The sequence below is a fragment of the Quercus lobata genome, chromosome 10, assembly GCF_001633185.2.
Source record: "Quercus lobata isolate SW786 chromosome 10, ValleyOak3.0 Primary Assembly, whole genome shotgun sequence".
Classification (NCBI taxonomy): domain Eukaryota; kingdom Viridiplantae; phylum Streptophyta; class Magnoliopsida; order Fagales; family Fagaceae; genus Quercus; species Quercus lobata.
Window position 1 is genome coordinate 23140291 of NC_044913.1, and position 19693 is coordinate 23159983.

Below are 19693 nucleotides of genomic sequence, written 5' to 3' on the forward strand. Positions count from 1 at the left end.
CGGTATTTTTCCTATGCTTTTGTTTCCTTTTGCAAGTTATCTCGATTGGATTCTAAAACAGATTTTTTCATCATCTTATAAAAAACTAGCCTCATCGCACGCATGAACCACTCGGTATTTTTCCTATGCTTTTGTTTCCTTTTGCAAGTTATCTCGATTGGATTCTAAAACAGATTTTTTCATCATCTTATAAAAAACTAGCCTCATCACACGCACTTCATGCGTGTGATGAGGCCTTTTTTTATTATTTTTTTATAGTGTCATAATTTTTCATTCATTCCAATTCGAGGTTTACACGTTTTCTTATTAATATTATGCATAAAAATAAAAATAAAAAAGAGAAACGTTTAAGTCTTGATCAAGGAAAAAAAAAAAAAAAAACGTTGGGCTTAGTAGTCCTATTTTGTAGCCCAAAAAAAAAAAAAAAAAACTGTATTTTATTTTATATATATCATTTTTATTTTGAGAATCTAATTTATAAGTGGATAAAGCAATTTGAAAATCAATAGGAGAGTAACCCTATTTTTTAGGTAATGTTTTAATAGGAGTCAGAGTCGTATTTTTACCGGATTATTCTTTAATTTTGTCTATACTTAAACATAAGGGTATAGGAGCATTTTTGAACAAAAAATGAGGATTCCAAACAGGAAAGACCCTTAAATAGTAATATAAAAAACTGTGAATGATTTGAAAATGTAACTTCTATTTGGACTTCCGTTTTATTATCATTGTCAAATAATTATGATATTCTCTTTTTGAACCTGCTTTGGATAAACTTCCCTCTGCTTCATTCTCAAATAAAAAAAATAAAAAAAAAGACTTCCCTCTGATTAAAATTTTACAAGTAGGAACTTTGATTATGAGATATCTTATTTTAGCAATCTTGGATTTTGGAAATACACATAAGGCAAATATAAGAAAAGTATATATGATAAAAGTCTATCGCGTATGAACACTAGCATTGACACATTTTTCTTTTTTGCTGGTGCAAAAAGACTTGATAAGATTCAATCCACATTATTAGAGTATCTACACAGGACATCTTTCCTCCATCTCCTTAGCACCAAAAAAAAAAAAAAAAAAAAAAAAAATGAAGACATCTTCCCCCTCCCATTTTCAACTTGTGAAAAAGTACCATTGATTCTCTATTTTCTTCCCTGTGAATAAGTATTGTCTACCTTGTATTTTCTTCTTTATTTCTCCATTGTCACTCTTTCCTCTTCTACTAACTATAACAATAATAACAAAACCTTAGTTCCAAAATTTCAAGGTCAAGTATGAATCCTCGACATATTAGTTAGGGTCAGTCATAAATATTCATTTTCTCCATTCTACTCTGTCTAAAGTCATATTCTTTGTTACTTTCTTAATCGACAATCTTTCTTATTACTTCTACAGTTCTACTAATGTAATTTTTGGTCTTCTTATCTTTGTCTGTTCACCATACAGATTAGTTAGGGCCTTCTACCAACTACCAAGTAGAGCCTTTCAAATACATATATTTTCTTGCTTTTGTTGTAGTTTGAAAACGTACAGATTCATTGAGCATCCAGGTTAAAATGACAGCCACAACATAAAGATTTGCTAAGCTGCTTCATAACATTACTGGTATGTTCAAATAATCAGATACACTTATTCGTCTGTTTCCTTCTCTTGTTAGCATTTTTCAGTTCAACTGTACAACAAATGATGTCCACCTAATACATACAACCAAAAAAAAAAAAAAAAAAGGTGAATTGCACACCCGTTTCCCTTTTCTAAGTGGGAAAGGTAATATACAAGTCGTCATCTCAAGATATGACTAAGAAATCTGTTGAAATAAATAGTCAATATCAATAGGCAACGCTATGTCTCTGTCATCATTTTTGTTTCTTGTCAGAACCAGCAGTACTATTATCTGCTGCAGCGGAAGTTGCCAATTCCATCAACCTCTCATAGTCTATCTCAGTCGACCTGAACTTTAACTTGATCCCACCCTGAGTCCATGACCTGATACAAAGGAGAGCTTGTGTGCTATCATGTGGCATACACAATCTTTGCTTATCTATCTCATCAGCTTTGCTGCAAAACAATTCTTCAGGTGCTACTGAAGTCGCCTGCACAGCCAAGAAATCTCGAGCCATCACAGAAAGTCGGGGGTAGCGTGTACTATTGACCTTCCACCACTCCAGAACATCTGTTGGTATTGGAGCTGGAGGCTCAGACAGATACTGAGTGAGTTCATCAGTGGCGGTGCTCAAGCTTGCTCTTCGTTTCTTTCGAGCAATTTCCTCTGCAAAAGAGACACTCCCTCCATCTTCAATCTCTTGAGCACTGTATCCACTAGTCATGGATGGAAAATGGCTGGTAGAGTAATATCTCAAGAAATGTGTTCTTGCTTCCTCAAGATAGTTTTCTGAGCTGAGACTCTCAGAAATTAGCTCTCCTTTGATTCGAGGATCAAGAATTGCTGTCATGTATGTAAATATGTTGCAAACCTGGTTATTGTAATTTCTAGCCTTTATGGCCATGTCTTCGGCCGCATTCTTTAGCCAGTCTGGGCTGAGACGGGAGTCTCTGCAGACAGCAATCGTCTCAGAGATGTGATCCATAAAGAAGAGAACCAGTCCAATTGTGGGAACCTTGCTTGTGCATATGTTAGTTGTGGTTTTGTAAAACGGTTCTAAATATTGATGCACGATATTGACTGCATTCTTCTCTGTGGAGTTCAGCAGCATCCTATTGCCTAGTTTCTCCTCATTCTTCCTGATAACAGCATCGATAGACTTACTAGCCTGTGTCATGTAAAATTCTACTCCATCAATAGCCACTACATCAATGCATAAGTGACACGCACAAACACAATAGAGGCTACAGGCTATTTTATGCAATTATCATCAATAGCAACTGTCAAAAATTACACATCCAATGACACCTATAAGATAGAACTACAACCACTAGCATGTAAGGCATACTTCAACAGCTGAGGTACTTTTTTTTTGTAGACAAATACCATTTATCAGGCATATTGGAGATGCAGGGTATCAAATCCTGTACCTCTTGCATGCATAGCAAGTGCTCTAGTGCTCTAACATTTGAGCTACATCCGCAACAGCTGAGGTACTAAAGTACACTGTCTATATTTTTCAGCAACCATTCAGAGAATTGGAGAGCTGTCTTGTTAGTGATTATATCAGGAAATTATATTATGTAATTAAATTTGGTAGTAATAGCATCATTAGACAAATAAATTAATAAATAAAGAGGGGAATTTTACCCTTGTCATGCATCTGTATGTTTCAAAAGCAGTGAGTGTTCACTTATACAATATATGCAAAAATTGTTTATCCATTAGCTTCAAGGCAGTGGTTAAAGTACTTTTTTTTTTTAAAAAAAAGTTGATAAATAATACTTTTACTGATAAGGATAGATATTTTATGAACAAATCATGCATATACGAAACTTTTCTAGAGAGAGAAAAGAATTCTAGTATACAAGTGAAAGCACGTAACTAACCCCCATGCAACAAGACCACTCAAACAGAGATCTTATAGACAAAGATTTCAGCTCAATATTTGAAACCTCTGCACCATTAAAAGTGCAATTATTCCTCCCCCTTCAAAGTATCCACATCAGACATTAGGGGGCCATATTCCACACCAAATAGCTGCCACATTTTCCAAACCAATTCCACCATCCAAAGAAGAGCTCCATAACAGCCTTACACATCACTCAATGTACCCCAATCATAGAAATAAGTACAGCCCACAGCTCCTGAACCACATCCAAATGCTCCATATTCTCACCTTTACATGTAATACATGCAATATCAATCCACCAATATAATCTCCTCTCTTCATAAGATTGGCACATGTCAAAATTTTACCCCACATAATTGTCCATACAAAAAATGGAATCATTGTAGGAGCTATATACACAACTCTTTAACGTGAAACCTCTTAAAACCTCATAATAAGAACAGCATCAAGTTGACTATTGCTGATCAACCTCCAGCTCAAATGGTCAATACCCTCTCCTCTTGGGATATTAGCATACAAAGTATCAACAATAATTCCACATATTGAAACAACTTTTAGGAGATATATAATCTACTGCATTGATCTTGGTACTACACCATGCATGAAATTTAAAAAACCTCAAGGAGCTCCAATTCCCGGTCATTGATAGCTCATACAAAAGCAAATATTCCAAGATCGTATCCCTGCTTCATATAGCCTGTAAATCTCTCCCAACCTGAACGGATGCTTCTGAAGACTACAACTATATGTTCTTCGTACAACCCTAGTTGTCCGTTAACCCTAATCTTATCCATTATTTGGTCTGACAACCCATTTCCATTAATGATTTCCTTCCACCGGATATCTTCATAACCATTTACCCAACAAAGCTTCATTAAATGCGCCCAATATGGTCACCCAAACCCAATATATTATTGAACAAACAGTATTACACTCTGCCAGATGTAATTCGAATTCATCCTCCAATCCTTCCAACAAAAAATTCCACTGCGACCTTTTCAATTTATTAGACACATATGTAGGAATAGTAAATAATGTTTTCATAACACAGCAACTGGTTGTTCTCCCAATAGAACTACTTAACACCAAAAAAAAAAGAAAATATCCCAAATCCAAATAGAACTATTTAAAGCATCCTCAACGGGATCATTACTTGGCTCTATGGCTATCTAACCCCCAACAACTATCTAAACAGTAACTCACCACACTAGGCAAGACACTAGCTGAACAACTTCTCTTTCTTTTTTTAATAATCCAACATCTCTGATCTCTCTCTCTCTCTCTCTATCTCTCTCTCTCTCTCTCTCTCACACACACGCACACACACATGGTCATCCAACAACTCAAAATACAGCAAAATTCCAACAACCACAAAGTGGTCAAACAATAACTGGGAGGCACACATGGTGGCCTAAACAACACCCATGCAACAATCCCCCCACCCAAAAGCTCTCCTACACCTCTCAGATCTTCCCAAACCAGCAACCCAGATGCTCTCCACCATCACTCACAGAACCCAATCACTCAAACCACCCTCACTAGATTAAAACTCCCATCAGGCTGCCTTCCAGAAATGGAAAAAGAATAAAAGAAATCACTCAAAAGCCAAGAAAAACCCACCTACATCGTGTGCTCCCCGAGAGTGAGAGATGAGAGAGAGGTTTGTGAGGTGGAGGGAGGAGAGAGAGATGAAAAAGGGGAGGGGACAGCTGAAATGAGAAAAGGAATAATATAATAGTAAAGGTGAAGATTTAAATGGAGTAGAGAAAGAACAAAGATTTTGTTGGACGGGGTATTTGAAAAGGTGGAAAGCTAAAATAGAAAGCTGCTTTTTAGCTAAAATTTTGGCTAGTTCATTGAGGATGCTTTTAATAGCCTGATTTCAGACTTTTGGCTAGTTTCTTCCAAGACTCCAAGTTGTGCTGACAAAGCTTCATTCCTTAAATCAAAACATTCTTCTAAAAGGTTAATAATTTCTTCACTTTTTCTCTAAGAAGGAAATAAAAAAAATAAAAATCAATCGTATCTGGATTTTTTTTCTCACATTTAATTGTAATTTATAATTAATTCAATTAAAAACACAACTATTTGGCCAAAAGTTCAAATAAACTTTTCATTTGTGAATTTCTCTATCATAAAGTGGGAGAGTTAGACAAGACAAGCAAGTACCTTGCGCACAATATCTAGCATCTGGTAATTGCCACTCCACCTTGCTGAAGCATCCAGTGGAAATTTCCAACTACCTTCTTGATAGGCTGTAGTTAATTGAATAAAATCTTCAGTCATCTCTCCGGATGCATTTAACTCAAGTAAAAACTCCCGGATCTTAGAGATTACTGGTTTTGTGGTTCTCAATCCGTCATCTATGATCAAGTTCAAAGTACGAGCAGCACAGGGAATGTAACAAAAGGGACCCACTTTCTGACCATCAAGGTCCTCTTTCAAAGTGTGGCAGGCATGCACGGCAGTTTGACTGTTATCGTGGGTGCAGGAGAGGACTCTATTCTCAATATTGTACATCTTAAGAACCTTCACCAGGGAGTGATAAATCTCGGCACCCCCACAAGGTTGAGGTATGTGACAGATATCAAGCAGCACTTTTTGGAAAGACCAGTTCTCATCAATCCACTGACATGTGACACTCATATAATAAATCTGTTCGTAGGAAGTCCAGAAGTCAAGTGCAATGGAGACCTTAGAGGAAACCTGGTCCAAAGATGCTCTTACATCTTCCTGCATGCTTCTGAAAACTTCACGAAATACTGCTTTATACCTCTCACCTGGCCAGATTTGTATTGATGGGTTCAGAAACTTATAAGAATTTACTAACCACTTTTCTTCCAAGGTTGAAGGAGGGAGAGAAGCTACAATGAGCCACTTAATGAGCAACCAATTTAGATGATCATAATCCACATTGGACACTTTTGCTTGAGGTTGAGATTTCTTGATTACAGTGGTGGTGGGCTGTGGTGCTGAATTGCTGACAGCATCCCCTGACTTGTCATATCCTGGATGCCGATTACCCAGGTGCCTTCCCAAATTTCCTTCACCAATAAAGGAAAAATTAATGAGATAGATACAAAATTTGACTACAACATGATAGGCTCAAATCCGGAGACAGATATAAGAAATATAAATTGGATAACACCCCTTTTGGTTTTGGTGAAGGTGGGGAGGGGGTTTGCTTTTGGCAGGCTTGCTTATATAAAGTTCGGGGAAGGGGGAATTTCCATTTCCCATTATTAAATACTTCTTTATAAGCTCATGACTGGTCAAAGTTAATTAGCTTAGAGATAAACAAACAAGAAAGAGGAAGATGCAAGTCCGGTTAACAAGTTGAGAGTGAGTGCAACTAATAGCCACTCATACAAGAAGAGCTGAGCTTCTTACGAAGCACATTGTAATAGTTTCGTAGATTGCTTATAAAAATATTTGGATTTTGTTCATTGTAACCCTTGAATCTCTTAGACAAATTGCAAGGGATAAGAGAGAAAAGGTATCAAAATAACATTAATATTATCAAGAACAAAAACAACAAGAAAGCAGGTGCACAAAAAATTACCAGTGGCAGTCGCAATAGAATAGCTCTGTCCACAAAATTTGCACCTCCGACTTTTTCCATCAGGAGCTGTCTCAAAAAACTTGAGATAAACTGATGTCATTGTCTTCTTTCTTGGTTTAGCTGTAGTAACAGCATTTGCATTTCCCTTTTCTGAAGAACTCAATCCAATATCTATTGGATCAATGTTTGGAAGCAGTGCCATATCCATCACAGATTTGGGTTCCATATCTACATCAAGAACCAACAAATAAAAACAATCATAGATTCATAGGTTATTCATTATTGGAAGTCCAAAGTTCAAAAGCCCAATATCCACATTACAAACAAAATAAATGGCAAATCTACTGCTCAATAAGGATTAGAATTTCATTTGCAGTAAATGATCATTAAAAAAAAAAAAAGGGGGGAATCTTCTCCTATCAGAATGTCTGGAGATCACTAGAACCATAAAAGAAACACCACTTCAAACAAACTGACACATATACATGTTAGGAACTAAGAAGCTCAAAAAGCCAGCAATAATCATAGACTTGTTCATATACATTTCTGATCAAGAATGAGATATGCTTTAACTACAGACCAAGTGTGGTAATAAGATATTTTCCCTTGTCAAAGAAAACAGCCTAATCTGAATGTTTGCTCCCCACAACTTCCTCTATGCAAGTCTTATGAAGAATTGGAGTTTTTTTTTTTTCTTTGAACAAAAGAAGCCTACCTTCATCTACCCTAATCCTCATATATCAATCACAAATGGTTTCATAAGAAACAAATATCTTTTACTAAACCTGTAGAAAGAAACATTCCTACGAACCCTACAACACATTTCCAACTCCTAAATGTACACTGCATAAATCCTTTTATTTTGGTATAAATAAATCCTTTTACTCCTCAAGCTTAACAATGGAAATTGAAAAGGAAAGCCTTGAATTTTTGTTAAATTGCTTATTCATTACCAAATAAAAGAAGTACATGAACCTTGGTTTTGGATGAAAAATCTTTAGCAGAGACTAAACATTATCCTATATGAAGGCACATTAACCAATCCATTCATTCCTTGCTTTTTTAATAGTAAAGGTAAAGGAAAACATCCATGTTAAGATCAGTGTAGTCACAGGAGAAAGGTGACCTTAAGACACCAAGTCCTTGTATCACCTAAGGCATGAGGCAATAAAAAGGCGCTAGCCCAAGTGAAGGCTAGCCCAAGTGAAGCCAGGCTCCGTACTCTTACTATAGTTATTATACATATAATAAAATCAAATTATATGTACATAATGATTATTAAGCATGGATTGAATTTTTCAAACTGGTAGAAGGCTTTTACTAATTAATCTAAGAACAGACACAACAATCTCATACAAAAGTTTTCAAAATACAAAAAGAGAAAAACTATTAAAGCCAAAGATTGATATGATTGAAATTAAAATCTATCCAAAAAAAAAAAATCCTAAATTGATGCAAAAACAAAGAGAGGTGAGAGAGAAGAAAGCATGAGAAAGAGACCCACTAATGTGAATTTAGTATATATCCATCTAGTTTTGCCAAATTACAAAATTGCCCTTTCTTTTCTAAATTTCATTGAGGCTCTCACGTGAGCACCGTAAAGCCTGTTTAAGGAACTTGCCTAGGCTCTAAAGGCGAGAGAACCTCACTAAAGGCGCCTCGCTTCAAGGCTTTAAAGGCGCCTTAGTGGTGCCTTGCCTTGCCAGGCTTGCCTTTGACTACGTTGATTAAAATGTAAGAATTTTGATCCATATCAGCCTCTACCTTGCTTTAAGTATCTCAATATGTATGGCAAGTATTTCTTCTATTGTCATACATGAAATTGGCTTCTATGTAGTATAAATTACACATAAATATTATGCAAGACAACGTTGTCTGCATTGCTAGCATCTAATCTTCATTGTCAACAAACAATGGTAGTATAAAGAACAAAGGCAAATTCATCACACAACCTTAACCTGCGAATCCATATAATTTGTTCATGAAATAGCAAAATCATTAGCAGGATATATTAATTCCAGTACCTTTGAAAGATTTAAATGCATTTGTTACAGACCAGTCCATTTGATTCCCTGCCTTCCCACTCACTGTTCCTGTCTAGAAGTCCAACATTAATTGTGAGAAAAAAAAAAAAATCAAATCAAATCTTCAATCTTCAGGAAAAAAAAGTGAAAGATCAAATCTTTAGAACTGTGATTGTAAATATTCCTCAAAACATGAATCCCTAAATATATATATATAAATATATATATATATATATATATTACAAAAATTAATTGATCATGCTCCCACAAAATCAAAATTACAAAAATTAATTGATTATGCTCCCCACAAAATCAAATTGTATAACAAATCTTGGGAACTTGATTACAATTGTGTAATTTACAAAATGAAAGACAAAAGAAAGGGAAAAAAAAAAAAACAAACAAACAAAGACATGTGACATAAATAAATCTACAGAACATTATTTATATTTATCCAATTTCCATACACATATTTAAGTGACTGAAGCCATTAGAAACTGAAAATAGCGAGCTTCACAATCAGAGTTAGTAGGAACTATCAAGAACTAAGAAATGCTCAAATAATCTAAGCAATCACTTAGCTCAAACAAACTATGATATATATTATTATCATGGAAGCAAAAAAAAAAAAAAAGACTAGCAGCAGCTTATAGGCTCTTACCCCAAAATTCATTCGAATTGGAAACACCACCAAAGGTCCTCCTCAATTCAAGTCCTCACTGCTAATAAACACAATCTGAAAAGAAAAAATATATATATCAAAGTTTAGAAATTTTTTTTTTTTAAAAAAAAAAAAAATCTCAGGGGGGTAATCCGGTGACCGAGGGTCACTGACCGTGAAGTGGTGAAGTGAGGTGTGTGGTAGAGTTGGGTGGTAGGAGACTGAGCATAACAAAGTGGGCAAAGAAAACTGAGAAAGAAAGAAAGAGAGAGAAGAAATGGAGGGAGATGAGAGCTGGGAAAAGAAGGATCAGCGGCGCTAGTAGATCAAAGCCGGATCTAATTATCTTAGCCGATAGAGAGATAAATTTTTGAGAGAGAGAGAGAGAGAGAGAGAAAAGTAGATCAGCTTTGAGTCTTTTGACTGTGCAGAGCCTCTCAGCCTCTCACAGACTCAGCCGCGACAAAAAGACCCAACAAGCTTCAGATCTGTTTTTTGTTTCCCTTTTTTCTTGTTTTGTTTTTCTCAGACGGCTCACTCATCATGACTCAACCAAACGCACGCTTCTTGGTTGAAGTCTTAACGCCACCGTTTTTAATCAAAACTTATGACTCATGACTTATGACTTAGACTTGAGTGAGGGTTGGATAAAGGAACCGAGCCAGCTATGGTTTTTTTTTTTTTTATAATGTGGTTGTGTTTTTGAGCCCCAGGCCCAGCTAGCTTTGGTTCTGTTGGCTCTAAAATCCATCAGCCTCGCTCCATGTCTCGACCCAATTTCAAATTAAACGTTCGTTTCCCGATTTACTCACTATTTTACTCCTTTTTTTTTTCTTTTCACTAAATATTCTTCATTTACTATTTACTGCAACCCCTCTCCCAATTTTTTTTTTTTTTTTTTTACTTTTCCCTTTTAATAAAAGTGGCCATTTGCATTTTCTTTTTCTTTTCTTTTTTTTTTTTCTTTTTTCCAAATGCATCTATTGAAAACATTGAAATTTATCTATATTACTATTTAAGGGTTTCTCCTATTTAAACCGGATTTTTTTTGTTCCAAAATACCCTTAGTACACCTCTAGGTTTAAGTAGAGACAAAACTAAAGGATAGTTTGGTAAAAATACATGTCTAACTTGCACTAAAACATTGCCTACAAAATAGGAACACTCTTCCACTAACCCACTTCAAAGCAACTATACTTTTATTGTTTTTTTTTTTAATAGAAAATAAGTTAAACACCCCATGTTTATCCAAAAACAAATCTAAATATCAAAAAAAAAAAAAAACTAAATGGTTATTAAAAAAACTAAACTAAATAGATATATGCACTTTTTTTTTTTTTATAAGTAGCATCTTTAACTTCCACTAAAAAGTTGCCTATGAAATAAGACTACTCTTCTAGAGATTTTCAAATTGCTTTATCCATTTATTAAGAAAAACATTAAAACAAACACACTTTTCTTTATAAAAACACATCTGCCGTATTGGAAAAAAAAAAAAGAAGAAGAAGAAGAAAACTTCAAACTTTTACCCAACAAATTTAAATCTCCCCAAAAAGAGAGCTTAAAAATTCTTCTATTTTTTATATAAAGGTTAATAATTTGAATCCATTATAATTTGAGGATACTACATTTTCTAATCACAAAAATACATAAGGGTGTGAAGAAAAAATTATTTCACCCATAAAAGCATAAGTCATAATGGATTCAAATAGAAGAGCCTTTGAGTGCACGTGTGACCACATGCTCAGAGGCTAGTTATCTTTGAGCTACATTTATCGTATCCGAGGAGGAGTTCCTCCTCGGATCACCCTTCATTCGTTCTCTACTTATGAGACTTTAAATGGGAAACCCTAACAACTATTTGTTCCTCCTCAGACTTATCAATGTCCTCGGACAAAACCCAAGGCCCAATATATGATCTTGGGCCCTTATTCCTACACTTATAATGAAGATAAAAATGTCAAATTTAGTACACAAAACTCTCCCTATCTCTCTCTCTAACTTCTTGTTGCATAGTTGTACCACCCGCTCCCCCATCTTTGGTTTTGACCACCTTAAAGGGCCACCCCATCTCCAATTCCAACCACATCAAGCTATTTTTCTCATTTTATTCTTGATATTTTTTTCTCATCTTGTTTTTCTTTTTATCCCCATTTAAAGATGTTATTTTTCTTTTTCTTTTTTTATTTATTAATTAAGGTGTGTTTTTATGTTTATTCAGTTGTGTTGTTTCCACTTTTGTATCTGTTAGAGATGAAATCACATCAAGCACTACGGATATTTGCTACCAGTTTGTGTGAGGAAACAGTTTGGGTGGCAGAAACTCTCCTCCATATCTTTAAAGGGTTTTATGGCCTAGATGTATACTTCACTTACATTAATAAATTTTATCAATTCAAGTTATAGTTTACTTTTATTTAAGTTATTATTTAATTTAGCAAAAAAATCCTTCTAATTGGTTGGCACTTCTTAGTGTTTCCAATTGATATATTTAGGATTCAAATCATTCCATCTCTAAATATTGAATTATCAAAAAATAAATAAATAAAGAATTATTAAATAGCATACACAATTTATTTATATGAATTTATTAAATTTAACTAAATCTAATCTAGTATAATTCAATACTAATATTGTAAAATGAAAACTAAGAAAACTCTCATAAAATATTGTAACATAGTGTTTACAGTTTTATTTCATAAGTCATGATATATATATATATATATATATATTAATTGAGAGTCAAATTCCGTAAACTTTAAATTTTTGTTGTTGTTGGAGCATTTGGTTTGAAAAATCTAATATGTCTTCGACATCCAGGTTCTTAGGATTATGATGCCTAAAAACTTAGTGCCCACAAGTGTAAGTATGTCAATATTTAGTTTGATTATAAATCCAAAAAGATTCTCCAAAATGTAAGATTCCTACACTATGGTGGCTTTAGGAATTTTTTCAGTGTGATCACTAAAAATTTTAAATTATACAAAATTGAATAAGGAGACAAATTGAATATATTAACATAAAAAAAAATAAAAAATAAAAAAAATAAAAAAAAGACTAATAAGAGATAAAGAGGAAATAAAAAATGCTGAAACGTGAATAGTAAAATGAGAGAAGTTTAAAATGATAATAGAGAAGAGAAAAATTGAGACAGATAGAAAGAGAAATAGATGATAGTATTTGCTAGAATTGTGAGCCAAATTGTAAGGAGAGCAAAATTATTGCGACTGCAAAGCGCGCCAAAGAGAACATAACTACTAGTACCACCAAGGAGAACTCACAACCATAGTATTTCTATTGGTACTGGTTTTTAAGGATAAATGAAATTAGAAATTATTTTGATATATTGGGCTGAATGAGTTACAAATTTGAATAATTAAAGAATAATAAGTTTTTTTGTTGAATAATTTTTTCACTTGTTGTTTGGATTAATTTTTATGTTATTTGGGCAAATTTTTTTGTTGTTTTAAAGCCTTTTTTTTTTTTAAGGGGTTAAGAATTATGTTTTGGGGACCAAATTTTTGGAGAAATGTTACGTCCACATTATTTTCAAAAATTTTATGCGACAAGTTGTTATTAATGGATAAAAAAGTGATGTTAGTATTTAGCCCAAATTAGAATCAGTAACAACTTACCACATAAGATTTGTTGTAAAATTATTTTCAAAATGTTTTAGATGTAGCATTAATCTTATTTTTGTTGAACTCAAATTATTGTAATTCTCAAATTCTTGCTAGTCTTTTTGCGATGAATGAACGAACTATTCATAAACAACTCAAGCTAAGTTTGGGAAAAAAAATTTATATTAATTTATTTAGCAAATAAGTCAAACTCAATCCTAAGTTTAAGCTCAATTTTCTATATATATATATATATATATATATAAAATTTAAGCTCAACAATTTAACCAGTTAAGCTCAAACATGATAAATACATTCATAAACAGGCTAAAAAGTATAAAATTATGAAACTTGATTTGATTATATATAAAATATCATATGTTTATATGTATACAATAAAGCATTATTTTCAAAAAAAATATATTATATTCGAAGTGATAATCTCTACTAAATATTTAATTGATGTCTCTTTTTTACTATTTTTATAAATGTTATTTTTGTTTTCCTATATATTTTTTTCATTTCTTCAAGTTGAATCAGTCCACTCTTACTCACAGTTGTATTCATTGCTCTCCTCTATATATGAATAAATCAATGACTTAAAATTGAATTGTGTAAATTTAAAAATAAGTTCATGAGATATCAAATTATTATTTGAAATTTATTATACATTTTGTTTTAAATGTTTAATCATGTACAATTTCAGTTTGTATTCGATTTCAACATCGATATTTAGTTTTTTACCTATTTTATAACCTTACACATCCGTATATATAATATAAACCCACTTCCTTAGCTGTTTGTTTTTAAAATTGTTCTTTGTTGTAAAGCTTTATAGAAGTGTTTTGGAAAAAAAGCTATTTAATTAAGTCAACTGTGTTGGAAAGAGTAGGAGAATTGGTTAGCTCAACGATTTTTTAGTAGTGTTGTTGTTGACTTGTTGTCCTTACCTGCGTTTTCAGAAATTTTGCTTAAAGCCTACTGATGTTTGGTGTGATACTTTAATAGGTTTCTGCATCGTTTTGTTTTGTTGTTGTGTCTATTTTTCTACATATTCTGATTGGGCATTACAATAGGGATTGAATGTGGGTAATTTATTGGACTAGATCAACTAAGAGCTTTTAATCTAGAATCTCTTTTTCTCTTGTTGCAGGCTTGGCGTTGGTGCAATAATAGGCATTTTCTATACCTATAATTGCACTGTCAGAATTTTTTCTTAATACTGCAAATATACAACATCAATGCTAATTGTATGGTGCAAAGTGGATAGTCATTTGAGGGTGGTGTCTGCGCGTTTCATATGGGACACAAATTTCAAGCTCCTTTACAGCACAAATGATATTTTTCTTTTTCTTTTTCTTTTTCTGTAATGAAAAAAATGTACTAGCAAGTGTAGTCACTGCCCCCACATTACTTAAATCTCCACAATGTGTTATGGAGTGAGACTACTTGGACATTAATGAGACTTGTCACTACTCGAATCCATAATTCTCAAACTCATAGATGTGATGGTTCACAAGAACTTTTTACCACTAGGCCATCTCCCCAGATGATAGCACAAATGATCTTTTCCATCTTAATTTGTAAAATGAAAACAAATGGGCATGATGACCTTTTCTGTAATGAATTTTTCTAATGAATATTTAATCAAAAAATTTAGCTTTCCAAGCTTGTCCTCTAGATATATAATTTAGTGGAGACAAAACCAGGCTAGAAGAGGAATTCAGTGGATAAATTTTAGAGTTGGTAACTCATGCCAAAAGAATGCATCAGTGCAGGTTCTTCACGCTTTGCAAATTTCAATTACAAATAAATTCGGTACAGAAGAAGCTGTGCCATGTACTATCTAGCTTGAGGTAAGATAAGGATGAAGAATTTTACTCATAACTGTGCACAAAGACAATGACATGATCAAATGATTCAAATCTTACATTAAAGAAAAATGTAAGCACAAACAACCAGATGATGTCAATTCCACTTTTCATTTGTATTTTGTGTGAGAATAAGTTAAAAAAGCTAGAGCTGAATTGTATGCTAGGCCATGCCCAAATAATTTTTTCTTTAAAGGGAAAGTGGCCTAGATCAGCTGAACCTCAGCCTGTGGTAAATTTCAAATTTGAGCCTCCACTTCAAGAAATTTTACTTCCTCCTTGACTTTCTTGATCTCCAAATAATTGCTGTAGGGCTTGGGCATATCCGGTACGGAATTTTTGGTGGCGGAATATCAGGGACACTGCAATTTTCATATAAAAACTCCGCAAATTGAAAGCACATAACAAAAAATTTCCAAAACTAAATTTAATATATTCTTGAAAATTTGGAACAAGATCTAGATATCAACACTAGTGAGATGCAATATTTCACTCCAAAGTGGCATATTATCATCATCATGTTTTATTCTAAGCATGTTTTCTTAACAGTATAGTAAAAAGAGACAGAGAAACGCATATGATATGCATGTTAATTAACCAATTTTAATTTGAAACGTATGCACATATTCCGTTTTGCTATGGATCCTTCATAATTGATGCAAACCTTGCTCTCTAGGATGTCATTCACTCAGCTTGATCATTGCATACATTTATATTGGACCAACATATGAAATACATGTCATGAATCATGGTTTGATTAAAACTGATATGAGTTCCATATAAAATATTTAAAGAACCTATGAAATCCATTTTAGGCTACAAATGAGTCATCCACAAAGAACCACTTTGGTTCTTGTGACAAAATTTTGGTCATTTGGCACAAAATCACATGTACGATATCTCAAGAAAGCGCAACCAAAGGTTCTAAAGGACACTTCCCAAAGAAGGGAGCACAGGAGCAGGTATGAACAGGTAAAAATTAGCTATGAAATTATGGGAATCTTACAGTAATCTAGCAATCTCGATCTGTGAAAAGTCCAAGTTAGTTGAACTGTCTAGTGCTGGTACTACATTGGTCTTCTTTCTTAATGGTAATGGATATGGTTGTTTGATGGCAAGCACCCTGCAATTCAAGTTGTTTGCAATATCCTCGTGGGCCATTGCCAACCTATACCACATGAATAGAAACACTGGTTTAAGTTGAATTGTTTCCTCCTAAGTAATAATACAAATCACAAAAATCAATGTTGTTATTATCTGCACATACTAGGAACATGTACTGCCTAATGCAGTTAAAACTTGAAGAATTGGATAAGGATTTGATTCTTCAGTAAATGCAGCTTATCCTGATCAGAGTTTCCCACAGATACGTTTCTGATATGAGTACAGCTCATTTTTCCCACGTATAGAGTAATCATTCAATTATCAGTGGCTTGGGCATGAACATTTTTAAGTAATTGAACTGCATGCAATAGTACTCTAAAAGCTGTCAAAATCAAAACTTACATATTCCCTATCGAGATCCTGCCAATAATTGATGAAACATTTAGAAGATCATAATTAATTCGGACCCACCCAGATTTCTAGGATGCACAAAAGATGGCATGTCGTTATAATCCCTGCCTGATACATCTTAGGTGGGAAAAGAGATTTAAATGGTCTAGTTAACAAGTACCTTTAGGACATTTATTAATAGACCATTGTAGAAAAGATCTAATACCAGTATAATGAAAAGTATAAAAAAAAAATTATCAAAGGAATAAGTTGCTTTTTTATTTTCCCATAAAAAATTTCTAAAAATATTTTCTAAACTAATGCTCTTAAGGCATCAGTTAACATTTCTCCAATTAAATATACTAGTTGTCCTAAAAGAACTTTTGATTTTGAGTCACATAAATTCATAATATATAATAATTTCATTCATAATAATTTTCTGAGAAAATGACCAAATTTCTAAATCTTTTTGTGGAGCCCAAAATCTTTTTGTTCTCCTCTTCTACCACCATAATCACTCCACGTGCTTGACCAACCCTTTTGGTTACAGTCTCTGTCTCTCTAAAAATTCATTGAGCAGTGCTCATACATAGACCATACTATACCAAGGTCCACGGCACCTCTCAGATGTCAAGCCACGTTGGCGTGAAATTCATAGTTTCACCTACCCCATTAATGCCATCTACTTTTAATCTTATAGTAGTAAGACTTTGACGCATTAAAAATTGGTACATAACGTGAAATAAGACACAATTTTTTTTTTTTTTCACAATTGCTTAAAAAACAGTGACTGTGAACAATGGACACAACTTATTATATAAATCCAACACTTTTTTCTTCATTGTTTACCATCAACCAGTTTAGTAATTATAATTAAAAAACAATTATAAAAATAATTGTAAAAAAAAGTTGCGTAGATAGTAATACTCAAAATAAGCTATTCCCCATCAAAAATTAAACACAGTTGACCAGTTCTTGTCGAACTTTCCTGGGAAGCTCACTATATCAATTCTAAAGAGTTTGAATTTTTCTGGTTTTATGACCCATCAAGAACATCACCAATTATGCTGATGATTATGATGGTGGATAAATTAATTAAGCAATAAATTTTGTGTGAAATAAGTAATCCATTAATTGTGAAAACAACAAGGACCCATATGATTTAAGGAGGATCACTATCACAATCATCACGAGACTTTTCAATCAACTTTGCAAATTTTTAATGTCAAACTCACTCGGACAGAGACTTACTTGTAAAGAAAGCTGTGATCATGGAGTCCAACCACAAGTGAGGAAGCTCCAATCTCTCGAACCATGGCTGCAATCTTCGCACCCACTTGGTCTTCTTGGTCCCCTTCCGTCACAATAATCTCAACCTTTGTCTGTAACACAACCCTACGATTACGTGTTGATCATGATCATATAACAATTTTTGAACACAGAAATGAAAATAATCAACCAAAAAAAGAAAAGAGTAAGATTTGTACATGTATGTATGAATAAGAAAAGCTTACGTTAGGGAAGTTGTTGCAAATGTCTTTGAAAGAGAGAGCTAGTTGGAAGCCATTTAAGCGGAGGTGTCGAGCTTTCTTCTTGCTTTTGGATCTTGAGGAAGGGTAAACATGGAGGAGAGTGATTATGTCTTCATAGCGAATAAGGTTGTGGAGAGCCCATTGAAGGGCTGTTCTTGCTGCTTCCACCTCTTCCACTACAACCACTATTTTTCTCACATCCACCATTTTCTACTTCTCTCTCTCTCTTCCTTTCTAGGCTTTTTATGAGTTAGGTTTGTCAAAACTCCATCTTAGTACTTTGTGAGTTGTCCCTCTCGAGTCTTCAAATTCTTAGGTTTTGTAGTTTGGTTGATAATGATTGTGAGTTCTAAGTTCTCTTTTTTCCTCTCTCTCTCTCTCTCTCTCTCTCTCTATCTGTGTAGGTTAGCCTTTTCTTTTCTTTTTTTGGGTTAAAGGTTAGCCAAATTTGGGGATCATTAAAAATTGGGTAGGTTAAAAACACCAATTCTTTAATTATTATTTGCAGTGGAAGATTCTTAAAAAAAAAAGGTGGTTATACTAAAACCTCTTTTAAGACACGTTATATATTAAATGATGATGCAATTTGCACAAATATCTTATGTGGGTCTAAGGATTTTAGTATAGGACATTCCACTAAAGGACTAAAGGAAAACTTAACATAGAAATAAAGGATAATAGGCATCTATGATGTACTAAAATGTCAACATGTTTATGAGAATTATAATCAAAATGTAGTGCATTAACTAGCATCCTTAACAAATTAAAAAGAAAGATATAATAAGAGAATGAAAAAACATCTCACCTTATTTATTATAAAATTTCTAATTTAGTACCCACTTAGGATGTGTTTATAAGTCCGTTCATTACTTATTTTTCTTATTATTTGTGGGTTTCACGTGATCAATTACCTACTTATTTTATTTATCTTTTATTTTTTAGACAAAATTTAATTATAAAATTAGTTGTAACCTAAAACTACAACCTTACTCAATAAAATAAACATTATTACATATTTTGAAAATCTAACCGTTAAATTACATGTTCTTTACCTTTTTAATACATGTCAAATTTTGTGTCAATCGGATATTATTTACCATTTGATCTATAAGCTTATATTTTATGCATAGTTTTAAACTGTAAAAACTTATAATTTAAACAATTTATTGATAAGATAGTTATTGATCTTTAATTTTTTAGAAATTTTGCAAGTATGGTATATATAAGAAGAAGAAGTGATTCAATAGTGAATTTGTCAAAATTCACTTCTAATAAAAAGATATTAAGTAAAGCTGTAACTTATTTTATAGCTAAAATTTGTTATTTCTTTTTATCAATGATACTTTTAACAAAAAGCTAAATAAACCGTTACAAAACCGACACTTTAGTAACAGCTATATGGGGGTAAAAC

At 33.2% G+C, this 19693-nt stretch overlaps 2 protein-coding genes across 2 annotated transcripts; both read right to left on the minus strand.

Moving 5' to 3' along the window:
• Positions 1-1574: 1574 nt before the first annotated feature.
• On the minus strand, positions 1575-10375 carry LOC115963612 (putative AC transposase). Its single transcript, XM_031082683.1, has 6 exons — positions 9940-10375; positions 9766-9840; positions 9105-9177; positions 7081-7308; positions 5688-6562; positions 1575-2774 (listed from the first exon to the last, which is right to left on the minus strand). Exons 2-6 carry the CDS (start codon positions 9775-9777, stop codon positions 1860-1862), a joined length of 2103 nt encoding a protein of 700 aa, XP_030938543.1. The 5' UTR covers positions 9778-9840; positions 9940-10375; the 3' UTR covers positions 1575-1859.
• A 4753-nt stretch (positions 10376-15128) lies between these two features.
• LOC115965378 lies at positions 15129-18670 on the minus strand. The gene is made up of 4 exons (XM_031084583.1): positions 18265-18670; positions 18002-18132; positions 16263-16424; positions 15129-15618 (listed from the first exon to the last, which is right to left on the minus strand). Exons 1-4 carry the CDS (start codon positions 18487-18489, stop codon positions 15525-15527), a joined length of 612 nt encoding a protein of 203 aa, XP_030940443.1. The 5' UTR covers positions 18490-18670; the 3' UTR covers positions 15129-15524.
• Positions 18671-19693: the final 1023 nt, after the last annotated feature.